Source organism: Bombina bombina, chromosome 3 (genome assembly GCF_027579735.1).
Source record: "Bombina bombina isolate aBomBom1 chromosome 3, aBomBom1.pri, whole genome shotgun sequence".
Classification (NCBI taxonomy): Eukaryota; Metazoa; Chordata; class Amphibia; order Anura; family Bombinatoridae; genus Bombina; species Bombina bombina.
The window spans coordinates 531,058,934-531,074,814 of record NC_069501.1 but is presented as its reverse complement, the minus strand read 5'-3'; the positions used below and the strand labels follow the sequence as shown (position 1 = coordinate 531,074,814).

General features: G+C 38.5%; 1 protein-coding gene across 1 annotated transcript in view; it reads right to left on the bottom strand.

The window, feature by feature from the left end:
- Positions 1 to 5,137, bottom strand: part of CEP85 (centrosomal protein 85) — a 50,038-nt gene extending 44,901 nt beyond the window's left edge. Inside the window, exons 1-3 of the mRNA XM_053706976.1 lie at positions 4,998 to 5,137; positions 4,221 to 4,289; positions 3,910 to 4,062 (exon numbers count right to left, since the gene is read on the bottom strand). Of these exons, the coding sequence (XP_053562951.1) occupies positions 3,910 to 4,062; positions 4,221 to 4,275 (208 nt within the window). The 5' untranslated portion in view covers positions 4,276 to 4,289; positions 4,998 to 5,137. The remainder of the gene's footprint in view (positions 1 to 3,909; positions 4,063 to 4,220; positions 4,290 to 4,997) is intronic.
- Positions 5,138 to 15,881: the final 10,744 nt, after the last annotated feature.

Below are 15,881 nucleotides of genomic sequence, written 5' to 3'. Positions count from 1 at the left end.
CAGTTTGTACCAGCAATCTGTGACAGATAAAGCACTAATACAAAAATGTGACAGGGCTTATTTTGAAAGGCACTATTTTTCCCTGTCTCCTATTTATTGATCAGATTAATTTGAAGAGGCAGAGGAGTGATTTGGAATAAAATAGAAACAGTTATATTTAAGCTTTAGAGAATAGTGACTCAAGTATGCACTTTTCACATATACATTTTAATGTCAGTATTTAAAGTGAAGGTAAACTTTGGTGAATGAAAGCCCGGTTTTTAAAAATACTATTCAATACAGGGGCACTTTCATTCAAAGTTTACAAAGCAGCCGTTTTGTTAAAAAAAATTACTGTTTTTTCTTTTCACAGCTACAGCAGCTTCCTCCACCCGGAGATCCTCTATTCACACGTCAGCAATGACTAATCCTGCTTCCTCCAATCACAGCATGGCCTCAGGCAATGACTACCCTGGGGGGAAAGCTGTGATTGGAGGAAGACAGATTAGTCATTGCTGACGTGTGAATAGAGGATCTCTATGTGGGGGAAGCTGCTGTAGCAGTGAAAAGAAAAAACAGTAATTTTAACAAAACGGGTGCTTTGTAAACTTTGATGAATGAAAGTGCCCCTGTTTTAATAGTATTTAAAAAAAAAAATGGGCTTTCATTCACCAAAGTTTACCTTCACTTTAAATGTTTAGTCTAGTTAAAATTAAACTTTCATGATTCAGATAGGGCATTCCAATTTACTTTTATCATCACATTTGCTTTGTTCTCATGGCATTTCTTTGTGGAAATCTAAACCTAGGTAGGCTCATATGCCAATTTCTAAGCCATTGAACTGCCTCTTTTCTCAGTGCATTTTGACAGTTTTTCACAGCTATCCACCGCTAGTTCATGTGTGCCATATATATAGCATTGTGTTCACTCCTGTGGAGTTATTTGTGAGTCCGCACTGATTGGCCAAAATGGAAGTCTGTCAAAAGAACTGAGATAAGGGGGAAACCTGCAGAGGCTTAGAAACAAGGTAATTGCAAAGGTAAAAAGCGTATTAATATAAATGTTGATTATACAAAACTGGGCAATAAGTAATAAAAAAGGTATTATCTATCTTTTTAAACAATAAACATTCTGGTGTAGACTGTCCCTTTAAGTGCTCAGGCATGCACTGAACACAAATTGTGTTTATTAAAATGTAACATTTATTTGCTCATAAAGGGGTACATTTACATCCCTGCAGGCGGACAGGGAAGTGAACCTTCATTACACAGAAATTTATCATTGCACAAGAGAATTATTGTGCAATGCCGTCCCCTGCTTCGGCACAACCTATTGTGCTAGAGCAAGTAATGGTGATCACGAACAAGCGAGTGTTAGGGTAATTGATCTTGCCAGAAAAGCTGAGAACGTAGCTTAAAGGGACATAAAACCCAATTTTTTTCTTTCATGATTCAGATAGAGCATACAATTTTAAAACAACTTTCCAATTTACGTCTGTTATCAAATTTTCTTCGTTTTTCTTGTTATCCTTTGTTGAAAAGCTGGGATGTAAGCTCATGAGTGTGCACGTGTCCACAACACTATGGCAGCAGTTTTGCAACAATGTTATACATTAGCAAGAGCACTAGATGGCAGCACTATTTCATGTCCTGTAGTGCTTCAGGCATGTGCATGCTAGGTGTCTCATCAACAAAGAATAACATGAGAACAAAACAAATTTGATAATAGAAGTAAATTGGAAAAACTTTTTAAAAATTGTATTCTCTATCTAAATAATAAAATAATTTTTTGGGGTTTACTGTCCCTTTAACAAATTTACCCCAAAATGCAGGAGTCAACACTGAAATTCCCCAGCCACATTATTATTACATTATCAAAGCTCTGTGTTTATTTAATTTGCTTACTGAAGCGGAGCAAAAATATGAAAAGTGAAAATAAAAAGGGGGAGAGTACTAATAAAGATAGAAATATAACTATTACCAAGCTGAATACTAGACTAATAGCAATTACTGCTGTTCAAGAACGTTCAGGGTGTTAAGATGTGGTCTAATTTATAATAAAGGTCTGTAATAATGTAATCATTAAATAATACATTGTTATAAAACAATAAGGTCATACATTAATGAAATAATAGTGTATCAGTCTTCTCCTTTGTCTCTGCATCTGTAGTGCCGATCCAGTTTATCAGAAAATCATAAGGAGCGTTAACTAGGAGTCGCTGGCATATTTTTTCAAACCTGACCATGGTATAGTTCAGGCCATCCTGCAAGTCTTGATGAGTTGCGTTAGCCATTTTAGGTGCTAGTTTTATGTGGGTATTAGGGTTGGCTCTCCTGTCCAAAGCGTAACTCTGCCACCTATGCCCTTTCCTGTAATGAGATTGTGTGCCGAGAATCTGAGCAGGTCTGGCTATGGCAAAAACCCTTGATTGCTCGAGTGAGGTGGCGCTGCCTATTTGTGAGCCGCCGCTCTAGGCCTTCTTGTCCGATGCCGGGCTCAAACTTCATGTATACAGTGTAATCCTCCAATATGTTAAGCTCCACTGAACAGTGTAGCCTTATAAAGTAAAAATGATGTTGCTGCACTGTAGGATCCCTCTTATAATCGGCGGATTATGAGTGTTCAGTTGGAGCTCAGGGAAGATGCCACCATGCAGGATCGCTGTTCGGACACGCCCCAGCGCATGCATTTTTAAACAACTTTCAAAATAACTTTTATCATCAAATTTGCTTTGTTCTCTTGGTATTCTTTGTTGAAAGCTAAACCTAGGTAGGCTCATAAACTGATTTCGAAGCCCTTGAGGGCCACCTCTTATCTCAGTGCATTTTGACAGGGTTTTTTTACACCTAGACAGCACTAGTTCATGTATGCCATATAAATAACATTGTGCTCACTCAGGTAGCGTTACCTAGGAGTCTGCATTGATTGGCTAAAATGCAAGTATGTCAAAAGAACTGAAATAAGGGGGCAATCTGCAAAGGCTTAGATACAAGGTAATCAGAGAGGAAAATATATTAACATAACTGTGTTGGTTATGCAAAACTGGGAATGGGTAATAAAGGGATTGTCTATCTTTTTTAAACAATAAAAACTCTAGAGTAGGCTTTCCCTTTAAGGGACCCAAAAATAAAAATTCAACTTTCATGATTTAGACAGAGCATGCAATTTTTACGAGACTTTCCAATTTATCAAATTGTACAGTATTTTTCTGTGCACACTTTCTGAGGCACCAGCTACTGTGCAAGAGTTTAGAATGTATGTGTCTATGAGTGGTTTATGGTTGTCACATAATACAGGAGTTCTATCCTCACATATACTTCATTCTCTTTGTATCCTTCATTCTCTTGGTTGAAAGAGAAGCAATGCAGTACTTGGGGCTTACTGAGCACATTAGGTAAGCCAATGACAAGAGGCAAGGGTTCACAACCACCAATAACCACCTAGCTCCCAGTAGTACATTGGAGCTCCTGAGCAGGGGTGGGCAATTACTGGCCCTCCAGGTGTTATGGACTACATCTCCCATGATGCTTTACCTGCATTATGGCTGAAAGAGCATTATGGGAGATGTAGTCCATAACATCTGGAGGGCCGATAGTTGCCCACCCCTGCTTTACAGCAAAGGATACTAAGAAAATTAAGTACATTTGAAAAGTTGTTTAAAATTAAAATGCTTTACCTGAATCATGGAAGGTTCATTTTGACTTTACTGTCCCCTTCAAATTCAGCCTTTCTAAATGATAAAACTATTAATGCCTGAAAACCATAGCATCCTTACGTGTTGGCTCCTAAACCAATTGCACAAAAAAAATCAAGAAAATACCTACTTCTAGCTAAGCTGATAATAGGAAACTTCCAATATTTTTATCTGCTATATTAAACATTCTCACTGGTTTTTTTATATAGTAATTCTATTAATAGCTAAATACTAACCATCCGTGTTTTCAGGGCAACGAATCCCAGTGGTGAGATCTCCTCCCTGTGTTAGACCCGGGACCCTGTTAAAGCGGCTAAGAGACTTTCCCGACACTTGTGGGGTTTGCCACTCTGTATGCATAGAGCTGCTGATCTGTTGAAGTCCAGAATCTGTAACAAGGTGACAAACATCTGTATCATGCTTTTTAAGAGGTTAACAACATCTGACTCGTTAGCAATATAATGCAGAAAAAAAAATATGAACATTTATAGGCAGTCAAATACCGACCACCTATCAACTATATTACAAAAGCAATATAATAAAGTACCTGTCTTTCCGGATCTCTGGAACCACAGGTCCTCGTATCTGTCTACAGTTGCCATAACAGGACAGGTATCTGGAAAATAATATATTTTATAGAAAAATAGCCTTATTCAGCCAAACAGGTTTTATTTATTTTTTTATGACAGAATTATTAAAATATAATCATAAAAACATGACAATTTTCCAACTGTTTTTGCAAAGTCTACATGGATACCTAAAAATAACTCCTTTGTTTTTAAACACATATTGTTTAGTACATAAACAATAATCTTACTACTGATACAAATTTGGAAAGAGAAAAATGCACAGCAGATGTAAACTCGTTGGTGACATCTTTGAGCTATTTCAATTTCAAGCTGAAATGCTGTGGATGAATTTTGAATGCATTGGAGATACCCATGAAGGTCAGTAGCTTCAAAACGAAGCCAAGTACCCTGCAGTTATATTTTGTGCTGTAGATGGCAAAATTAAAAACTATGCAACTTTAGATTTGGTGTAGGCCCACCACAGCCTGAGCAAGTTATTTTGGGATCAAATCGTAGCTGAGCCTTCACTGTATTTGAAATAACCTACAGAACATCAATAGACAACATTTGTGCGCCCCCACAAATAAAAGTTCGTATATGATGACCATAGAATAAAAATATAACACTTTACTGTTTGAATAGTATGTAACCTCGGCTGCCAAGGATTTAAGGTGTCACTTCAATGGTCGAATAGAGCTACAACATAATACCACTACAGTTTTTAACTCCATAAAGAGTCGTGTCATGTGACTTACCCCTTCCTTCACAGCTCACCACTCAATTAAACGCAGGCAGGTTACTACAACATCGATTTCGAGCAACCGTCAGATAATCTTACCGCCCGCCAATTGCCAACCGAACCTGTGATAGGCTACTGAGGCTTTTCGTCACCACCCAAAAGGCTGGTCTTAGACCCTGATAGGGAAAGGTCGGCTAAAACAAGCGTCTATTGGAGAGCTGCTCCAGCTCACAATACCAAGTAAAATAGTTCGATATTCTGTATTCTGATTGGCTGTCACATGCGTCCGTCAAACAAAACGTTTCCACGCTCTTTTTGTCATCAGTCAAGAGCGACCAATCGATATCGTTTAATATACGTTTAGACTGAGCGTGAGTGATATGGTAATGGTTTAGTAAAATCCGAGTTCAGTGTTCTAAATTATGTTTTTTGTGTGCACATACGCAACCTTGCACACTCCCAATGTCACGGGATGCGCGCACAGCCTTTAAAGTAGCAACTCACACCAGACAGTCTTAAAGGGACGAATCACAGTATGCACACACACAACCTTGCATACACTCAGTCTTAAAGGGACATTAAACCCAAAATATTTATTTCATGATTTAGATAGAGAATACAATTTTAAACAACATTCCAATTTACTTCTATTATCTAATTTGCTTAATTCTTAAGATATCCTTTGTTAAAGAAATAGCAATGCATATGGGTGAGCCAATCACATGAGGCATCTATGTGCAGGCACCAATCAGAAGCTACTGAGCCTATCTAGATATGCTTTTCAGTCAAGAATATTAAGAGAATGAAGCAAATTAAATAGAGGTAAATTAGAAAGTTGTTTAAAATGGTATTCTCTATCTGAATCATGAAAGAAGAAAATGGTGTTTAATGTCCCTTTAAAGGGACACACACGCAATGCGCTAAACGGATACTCATCCTTAAAGGGACAGACACCCCTTCACAAACCAAATGTATGTACAACTCACCATACACTCACACAGTCTTAAACGAACAACCACACGCACCACACACAAGGGCTGGTTAATTTATCAAGGGTTTGGCGGATCATGTCTGCCAAACAACAATAAATGCCGACAGCATACACTGTCTGCATTTATCATTGCACAAGCAGTTCTGGTGAACTGCTTGTGCAATGCCGCCCCTGCAGATCCGCTAGCAGGGGGCGTCAATCAACCCGATCGTATGAGATCGTGCGGATTGATGTCCGCAGCCTCAAAGGCAGCGGACGAGTTAAGGAGCAGTGGTCTTAAGACCGCTGCTTCTTAACTCCAATTTCCAGTGAGCCTGAAGTAGGGCTGTGCAATATGGGCAAAAAAAAAAAAGCATTTTTTTGCGATTTAATCACAATTTTCGTATAAATGACTATCAACACCTTAAATTTTCAATAAAAAATGTATTTAAGACTACAGAATCCTAATGTACATGCTTCTCAATATCCAATACACTCTAGGAGAATAACAATACAAACCACATATGTATGTGTATATATAAATATATATATATATTCATAACCTACAGTATTATTTTATTACACTGTGAGTATGCATTTAACTTACAGTACTAATGTTCTATTAAAAATAAGCAAGCTTCATAAAATACAGAAATATTCTTAGTTCCAGAGTGAGCAATCTCTGTGCCTGTATAAATATTGCAAGTAATCATGCTCCTTAGCATGCAGTAATTAGGGGTGTGCATCTTCACTGGTCTCACGATTCGATTACGATTATCCTGTCAACGATTCGATTTGATTCCATGATGCATCACGATGCATCACGATTACTGCCCATGATTTTCATGAACTGGTTCTATTCCATATTTGATATATATATATATATATATATATATATATATATATATATATATATACTGTGTATGTATATATATATATATATATATATATATATATATATATACACATACAAACAATATATATATATATATATATATACACATACAAACAATATATATATATATATATATACACACACAATATATATATATATATATATATATATATATATATATATATATATATATAATATATATATATGCACACACACATATATATATATATATATATATGTGTGTGTATGAAAAAATAATGAAAAATAAACCGAAAATCCATAAAAATTATACAACTTTATTTTTCCTTCTTTATGCCGTTAAAAAACAACAGCAAACCACCTCGTAGCAAAATAGGCTCAGAAAGCGATATTACGCGTTTCGGCTTGAGCCTTAATCACAGATCATAAAGCACCTGTGTATGATACACCTTTTAAAAGAAATCGTGCTCACTTGTTATTGGTTAAAACTTAAACACACCTATTTTGCTCCTTAACCTATATTACCACAGCATATGATACATTTTGGCCCACAATAGTTAAACACAATACATTAACAGAGGAACTAGAACAATTCCATATAGACACAATATATATCTAAACATACATATTTCTTGATATATGATTAGCAATTCTATAATTAGTGTCTAAAAACGAAAGGAACAAACATAAACAGAAGACCGCATTGTCTGTTGGTGATTATTTATACAACTGCATATTCCTTACATATATAACCACCTCGTTAATATACCTATTATGGAAACTGACACAGCTGATACTGATGTGGAATTTTATTCTTTAATACAACCGGATGACACTGACCTAGATAACCTTGAATTAGAGGATCTATTTGGACAGGATGAGATTGAAACTAAATTGAGTGATTTATTTGATCGTATGGAGAGTCTGAAAATGAAAGAGCAAAGGATTAAATTGGATAGATGGATTCTGAATAAATAGTGTTTACTAGAGATGGTTCCAAGAGGCATGCGTATACAGAAATATCCATCTTTTGAGACTGATTATAAAGCATTTATTACAGAATGGAACAGTGTCTTAACTGAATGTGGACTGAGACTTATGATGCTTCTTATTAAATATAAAGAGACACAACTGACAGTTTTGAAAGAACAAATATCGAAATTGCAAAGTGAAATTAACTCTTATAAAGAATGTGTAGAATATGCACCTATGGATACCATACTTCATGAGGTAGTCGAAGGAGCTAAAAAAGAAATTATTCATATTAAATGGCTTAAGAAAAATAGGAGAGATGGAGGTAAGACTTATGACAATAGTAAGGGCCTTGGTAACATCAACAACAAGAAAGGCAAACAAAATAAGTCAGGAAAAAACGTCAATAAAAATAAGCATAGTAAAAATAATCAGTCTAAAAATAATAAAAAGGTCACATTTAGCAACACTGATTTTGACACAACTGACGAGGATAGTGCCCACTCAGGACAAGAAACTGAACAGGTACTTACTAAGGGATACAAAAAAGCGCCATAAATAAGAACAAAGAGCCATTGGAAGGTGATCACACAGTCATCAACATATCAAAGTATCCTCTATCGAATATTGAGATTAAGGTCCTCAGTTATGGTTTAAGTGATTGCCCTTCCAAAAATTTTAATATGTTCCATACTATTCTCGACCTTAATAAATTTGTAAGGGGCCTCACTCTGAGGAAACGTTTTAGGGATTATAGTCATTCCCTTCCCACTAATGAGAGGCCTAATTTAATAGAACAAGAAAATAGAATGAGTTTTGATGATATTAAAACTATGACTATGCTGGAAAATCTAGAACAAGAGAGTTTGAGAGTGGGAACTGAAGAGGGCTGCAATAGCCATATTGGGTATAAATGTAAATCAGAGTTTTATCCATTACAGACTAGGGGTAAGTCCCTTGAACTCTTCCACAAAAAGGTAGTAGAGGATTTGGAAAAACTGATAAGTGAACATGCGTCTAACAGATCAAATCTTTCCTTTAAAGAAAGGGAAGCATTGGTACACCTGCAGAATAATAAAGATATTGTGATTAAAAGATCAGACAAGGGAGGTAGTGTTGTGGTGTGTGATAGAGATTGGTATGTGGCAGAGGCTAAACGACAAATTCTGGATACTAATTCTTATGTACATTTAAACAGAAATCCTTGCCACACCTTTAAAAACAAACTTTCTCATATCCTGGATGTAGGTTTGGAGAATGGTTATATTGATAAATATACTTTTGACTATCTACTTGTTGAATACCCCCACACATCAATTTTCTACCATCTTCCTAAGATACATAAGGGCTTGGAGGATATAAAAGGACGCCCAATAGTGTCTGGTAATGGTTCTCTTTTAGAGCCTTTAGGAGAATGGTTGGATGATATCCTGCAACCTATTGTATGTAAGCTTCCCAGTTATACTAGAGATACTACAGATATTATTAACACCTTGGAGAAATTTGAATGGAGGAAAGAATACAGCTGTTTGACAGTCGATGTAGTGTCTTTGTATTCTACTATTCCTCACCAGTTAGGTCTGAAAGCTGTTAAATATTTTCTGGAAGAAAGCACAAATTTTGAAGAAGGAATGATAGAATATATGCTAGAAGTTACACAGTTCCTATTGGAACATAATTTCTTTATGTTCGAAGGAGAATACTATCTACAGAGACTTGGCACGGCGATGGGGGCTCATTTTGCCCCATCATAAGCCAACCTATTTTTAGGTTGGTGGGAAAGAGCCGTGGTCAATAGAGACAGTAATCCCTATGTGAATAAAATCTGTTTATTTAAGAGATTTATTGAAGATCTGGTCTTTATATGGAATGGAAATGAGCGAGATGCTGAACTTTTTGTAAACCATCTAAATAGATCAGATGGTGGCATAAAATGGAACAAAAGAGAAGTAAATTTCCTTGACATAACTCTCAAAGGGAATATTGAAACCTGTAAAGTGGATACTCTCCTATATCGAAAGCCTATCTCTGGTAACACCATTCTACATGCAACAAGTAACCATCCTAATGTATTTGGTGGAATAGTAAAAGGTCAACTCATGAGAGTTAAAAGAAATTTCTCCAGTAGCAAAGCTTGTGATGAGGAGAGTACCCAACTAAAAAAGAGGCTATTTGCAAGAGGTTACCAGAGAGGAATTATTACTAGAGCTGAAAGAGAAGTATCTTATATGGACAAGAGGTCTCTTCTAAAAGGAAAGAACATTAAAGAGAGGGATACACTTCCCATTTTTACAACGTAATATTCTAATCAATATCATGATATTTGTAAAATAGTAAAGAAATATCTTCCTTTAGCGTATGGAGATGACACATTGAAAGATATAGTGAGTAAAGGATGTAGATTTGTATACTCCAAAGGCCCTGGTCTACAAAGTATTCTTTCTCCCAGTATGCTTAAAGCTCCTCCTCCTGTAAGTACATGGCTTAGTCACAAAGGGACTTATAAATGTGGTAATATAAGATGTAAAGCATGTGACTATATTAATGTCACAGATCAATTTATGTCTTATTCCACAGGAGAAATTTTTGAAACCAGGGGTTGCATAAATTGCACTTCCAAGTTTGTGATATATTTGATAGAATGCTCCATTTGTAAAGGTCAATACATCGGAATGACCACAAGGGACATACGTACCCGAATTAGAGAGCATTTATCATATATCACAAACAATGTTAGATGTTCAGCACTCTCCAAACATTTTATAGATTTTTAACGGCATAAAGAAGGAAAAATAAAGTTGTATTATGTTTATGGATTTTCGTTTTATTTTTCATTATTTTTTCATATTCTTCTATGGAGTGAGGTATCCATTTATACGTTCTGGACCGTATCCTGACTGTGGCGGCTATAGTGGTTACATTCGCCGAGTGGAGTAGGAGGAGTCAGCCGACGTAGCACAGTTTGTGTTCCGAAGGACCCGGATTGAACCGCGGCAAGTAGAGTGGGGGAGAGACGAGCTTATGTGTTTTCAAGTTTGTTTCCCCCGGCAAGTAAGTCCCCGGTGTCTTGTTAATAGCGAAGCTGTATACCCGCTGATGATTATATCCGAAAGGAACGGAGTGCTGGAAGCAGTGGCTTCATGTGAAGGTAGGTACCCATTTACCACGGTTGGTGGATTAAGACTCTGATTCATTATTTTTTGGCTGTGATTGAATTGTTATTCAGGCAGTGTCCCCCCCCCATATTCTGTGCTATATATATATGTAATCTTTCAAACAACTGTGAAAGATGGGACATCGCTCATAAACATAATACAATATGCACAGATAGAAATTTATCTGTAGATTTATTTTAAAAAGGAAAGCGTAAATGCAAAATGAAAAATAATGAGAGGTAATGGTCAACTTGGGGGCTGGAAAATACTTTAAGCAACCACAAAACTGGAGACTGCATACAGGATACACACACATATATATATATATATATATATATATATATATATATATATATACAGTATATATATATATATATATATATATATATACACACACACACTGGGGGGCATATTCATTTTCAGTTGGACCCCATAAGTGTCAACAAGCATATTTACACTTGATGCAGAAGTAGCACTGTGCTGACAGCTGAGCTGTACAGTAGTGGTCAATATTCCATAAATCAGGGGAAGGCCACTGGAAGGTGGTTATTCCACCCCTCTTCTGTATAGCCAAGACTCTGCTGACCTCAGTGCTTCCTCTCTCTCCCCAGTATGCACTGAGTCTGGAGTTCCAGAATAGCTGTCTCCCTAACTACAGCTGCATGTTCAAGGGAGTCTGGCTCCGGGTTTTACACAAGCTGCACCACATCAGGACTTGCTGTGCACACTGCGCAGATATCTGACACGGAGAGCACTCCAAGTCCAACAGACCTCCCCTCTCACACACAAATATTCCGGTCAGGAATTTTTATGACACCTACTGCCAACAACATTGAATCTTTTCTTGTATTATCGATTCACTGTTTACTGTTGCGGTCTATGCTCTGTTGCATGTTTGCTCTCATATCCCTAGCTAACGAGCATTTATGGGTTGCTATTAGATATATCAGATATATATCAGATCTCTGATGAAGCGCATGTGAGCATGCGCGAAACGCGTCAGATCCTGCCTACCTTGCACACTGTTTTAGTGCCGCACCTGTACGTTTGAATAAACCACTTTGGCTTTGAGTTCCCTGGCATCCTCGTTACTTTCTTTCTCATTGTGCTATTAGATATAGTAAGTCAAGTTTTACAAAAGTCACACAATTGCCTCTCAAAATGTTGAAAATAAAGTATAAATTGTGCGACTTTTGTAAAACTCGACTTACTATATCTAATAGCAACCCTCAAATGCTCGTTAGCTAGGGATATGACAGAGAGCAAACATGCAGCAGAGACCCCAACAGTAAACAGTGAATCGATAATACAAGAAAAGATTCACTGTTTACATGAGGCTGCTGTCGGCTCTTTAGGATATAGGTGTCATAAAAATTCCTAACCGGAACATTTGTGTGTGTGAGAGGGGAGGTCTGTTGAAGTGCTCTCCATGTCAGATATCTGCACAGTGTGCATAGCAGGTTCTGATGTGGTGTGGCTGTAACCATGAAAACTGCAAGCCGCTGCAAAGCATAAGGACAGATTGATCCTTATGTCGGCTTCTCTGAATATACTGCTCTGTGAGAGAGGCGGGGTCACGTGACGTGCAATGACATCACTGACCCCTGAATCGATTCAGGTCTGCACTGCATCGATGCAGCATCGTTAACGACTGCATCGCAATGCATCACTGAATCGATTATTTTCAGCAGCCTTAGCAGTAATATTCTATTTTGTGCAGTGCAGTAAATCATATAAGATAACAAGCAAGCTCTGTGCAAGATGTAATATGTTATAAAGTAAGTAAGCTCTGCACCTGTTTTATTATAGAAGCCAGTCCTATAACCTGCAGTAATAGTTTATAATAAAGCTGCTAGTCCATTCAGCACTGCATGGCCGGGTATCCTTCCAGCTAGATCCGACACGGCTGCCCCCTGGCCCCCCCTCAGCCTGAGCTCAGTCAGTCACCATGTGTCCGTCGTTGTGCTTGCCTTGCCTGAGCCGTGACGTGAGCCTCCTCTCTGCGGCTGCCACTCCAGTCTCACTGCCGTGCTGCAGACTCCTCCTGAAGAGGCTACATGTGCAGTCAGTCAGAAGGAGGAAGTTCCGGGCGACAGCAAAAAATATCCACCGGTTGTTCCGCCACTGGCCGAAGGTGCGGGCTAGTACAGCACTAGTCATCATAGGTGACATCATAGTGGGCGGGGTTACTCTCGGGTTTTAAACCACACAGATTAATCGCGGTTTAAAACCGCATCCGCGATTAATCGTCCAGCCCTAGCCTGAAGGCTCACACGGAAACGGGTATACGGCCCCATTTGGGCCGTGATAAATCAGCCCAACAGCCTTTAAAGGGACAACTTACACCACACGTGTCTTACTCCACACAGTCTTAAAGGGACAGAGGCGCGTGCACACAGACACTGAGCTGTTAAAGGGACAACTTACACTACATTACATACAGTCTTTAAAGGGATATGAAACCAACATTTTTTCTTTCATGATTAACATAGAGCATGCAATTTTACACAACTTTCTAATTTACTCATATTATAAATGTTTCTTCATTCTCTTGATATCTTTATTTGAAAAGCAGTAATGTAAAGCTTAGGAGCTTGTCCATTTTTGGTTTAGGACCCTGGGTAGTGCTTGTTGATTGGTTGATAAAGCTTAGGAGCCAGCCCATTTTTGGTTCAGAACCAGGGTAGCGTTTGCTGATAATTGGTGGCTAAATATAGCAACCAATAAGCAAGAACTACCCAGGGTGCAGAACCAAAAATGGGCCGGGTCCTAAGTGTACATTCCTGCTTTTCAACAAAAGATACCAAGGGAACAAAGAAAAATAGCTAATAGGAGTAAATTAAAAAGTTGCTTAAAATGGCATGCTTTATCGGAATCATGAAAGAAAAAATATGGGTTTCATATCCCTTTAAGGCACAATCACACAGTCTTATAAGCACACTAAAAATGCACAGAGCCTGAAAAGGATGCTCAGTCTTAAACAGACAGGCACACACCCAATGCACAAGAGACAACTCACACCACACACAGACATAATTGTACAGGCACACAAACACACAGCCTTAAGGGACAGATAACACCACACACAAACAACACACGGCCTTAAAAGGATAGCTCACCCACGCTCACACAGACAAACAAACAGACCCACACAATGCACACAGCTTTAAAGCACACCAATACAGTCTTAAAAGGACAGCTTACACCACACACACACTGTCTTAACGGTACAGTCACACACACAGAGAGCACAAAGCTTTAATGTAACAGCTAACACCATGGACACAGTCTTAAAGGGACATAAAACCCAATTTTTTTCTTTCATGATTTAGATAGAACATACCATTTTAAACAACTTTCTAATTCTATTATCAAATGTTCTTTCTTCTTGTTTTCTTGTTATCCTTTGTGGAAAAGCAGAAATGTAAGCTCAAGAGTGTGCACGTGTCTGCAGCACTATATAGCAGCAGTTTTGCAACAATGTTATACATTAGCAGGAGCACTAGATGGCAGCACTATTTCCTGTCATGTAGGGCTTCAGGCATGTGCTCGCTACCTACCTAGGTATCTCTTCAACAAAGAATAACATGAGAATGAAAAAAATTTGATAATAGTAAATTGGAAACTTTTTAAAAATCGTGTCTGAAATAAATTTTTTGGGTTTAATGTCCCTTTAAAGATCAGTTGTAAAGGAACAGGTCAGGTCACAGTACTCACAAGAACACACAAAGCATGCAGCCTTAAAGGACGACTTGCATCGCGCGCACACACACACAATGTCATAATGGTACAGGGACACTGTCAGGGTTTTTCCCTGTTTTGTTTGCCATGTGCTGCTGGCAGTCATTTTATTCACCTCTCTTGCTGAGTATACTGTGTGATGCTGCTCATTTCCTGCACTTCCTTTTATGGCCAGACTGGTGTACATCATCCGTGTGAGACAGGATGCAGTCTCAGAATTGTGATGTCATCACTTATTATTTAAAGGGCCTCTGTTCAGTATGCTTTGCCCTTGCGTTGTCTCAGACCTTTTTGTGAGAGCTCCTGTGTATTACCTGGCTGTCTGACGTCCCTCCTGGTTCCTGATCCCTGGCTTGTTCCTGACTCTGCTGTTCTCCTTGTTCCTGATTCCGGCTCGTCTGACTACTCGCTTTGGCTCCTGACTCGGCTCGTCTGACTACCAGCTCTGGTTTTGATTCCTGGCTTGTTATTTGACTTGTGGACTTTTTATTATTTCTTGCTATGAATAAAGGTGTGATTATTTTTGCACTTATCGTCTCAGTATGATTCCTGGCACCCTGACATTACACAAGGGCTATGAATCCTGATGGTGCTAATAATCCACCTTTACCTGCCATAATTTCCAGGATGGATGAACAGGATCACGGCTTGGATCAATTTGCACTAGCCCTGCAAACCCTGCTGACTCGCACTGCATATTTGGACCAAAGTGTCCCGCAAGTTATGGCTGCTCCTGTTTCCGCTGCTGCACCTAGTCCTACCAGGAGCATGTCCGGTTCTGCACCTCTACCTCAGCGTTATGGAGGCGATCCTAATCAGTGCAGAGGGTTTATGAACCAGGTGGGCATTTACTTTGAGATGTTACCTCAGGCGTTTCCATCTGACAGAGTTAAGGTGGGATTTCTCATCTCGTTACTCTCTGACACAGCTCTTGCCTGGGCTAATCCCTTGTGGGAGACTAATAAACCTGTGATTTCAAATTACCCTGAATTTGTGGCCTCCTTTCGAAGGGTATTTGATGTTCCGGCTCGCTCCTCCTCTGCTGCTAAACGACTCATGTCCATTCAGCAAGGTACAAGATCTGTTGCTAAGTATGCCATTGAGTTCCATACACTTGCCGCAGAAGTAGGTTGGAACAATGAAGCCCTTGTTGCCGCCTTCTTTCATGGGCTCTCTGATGCGATTAAA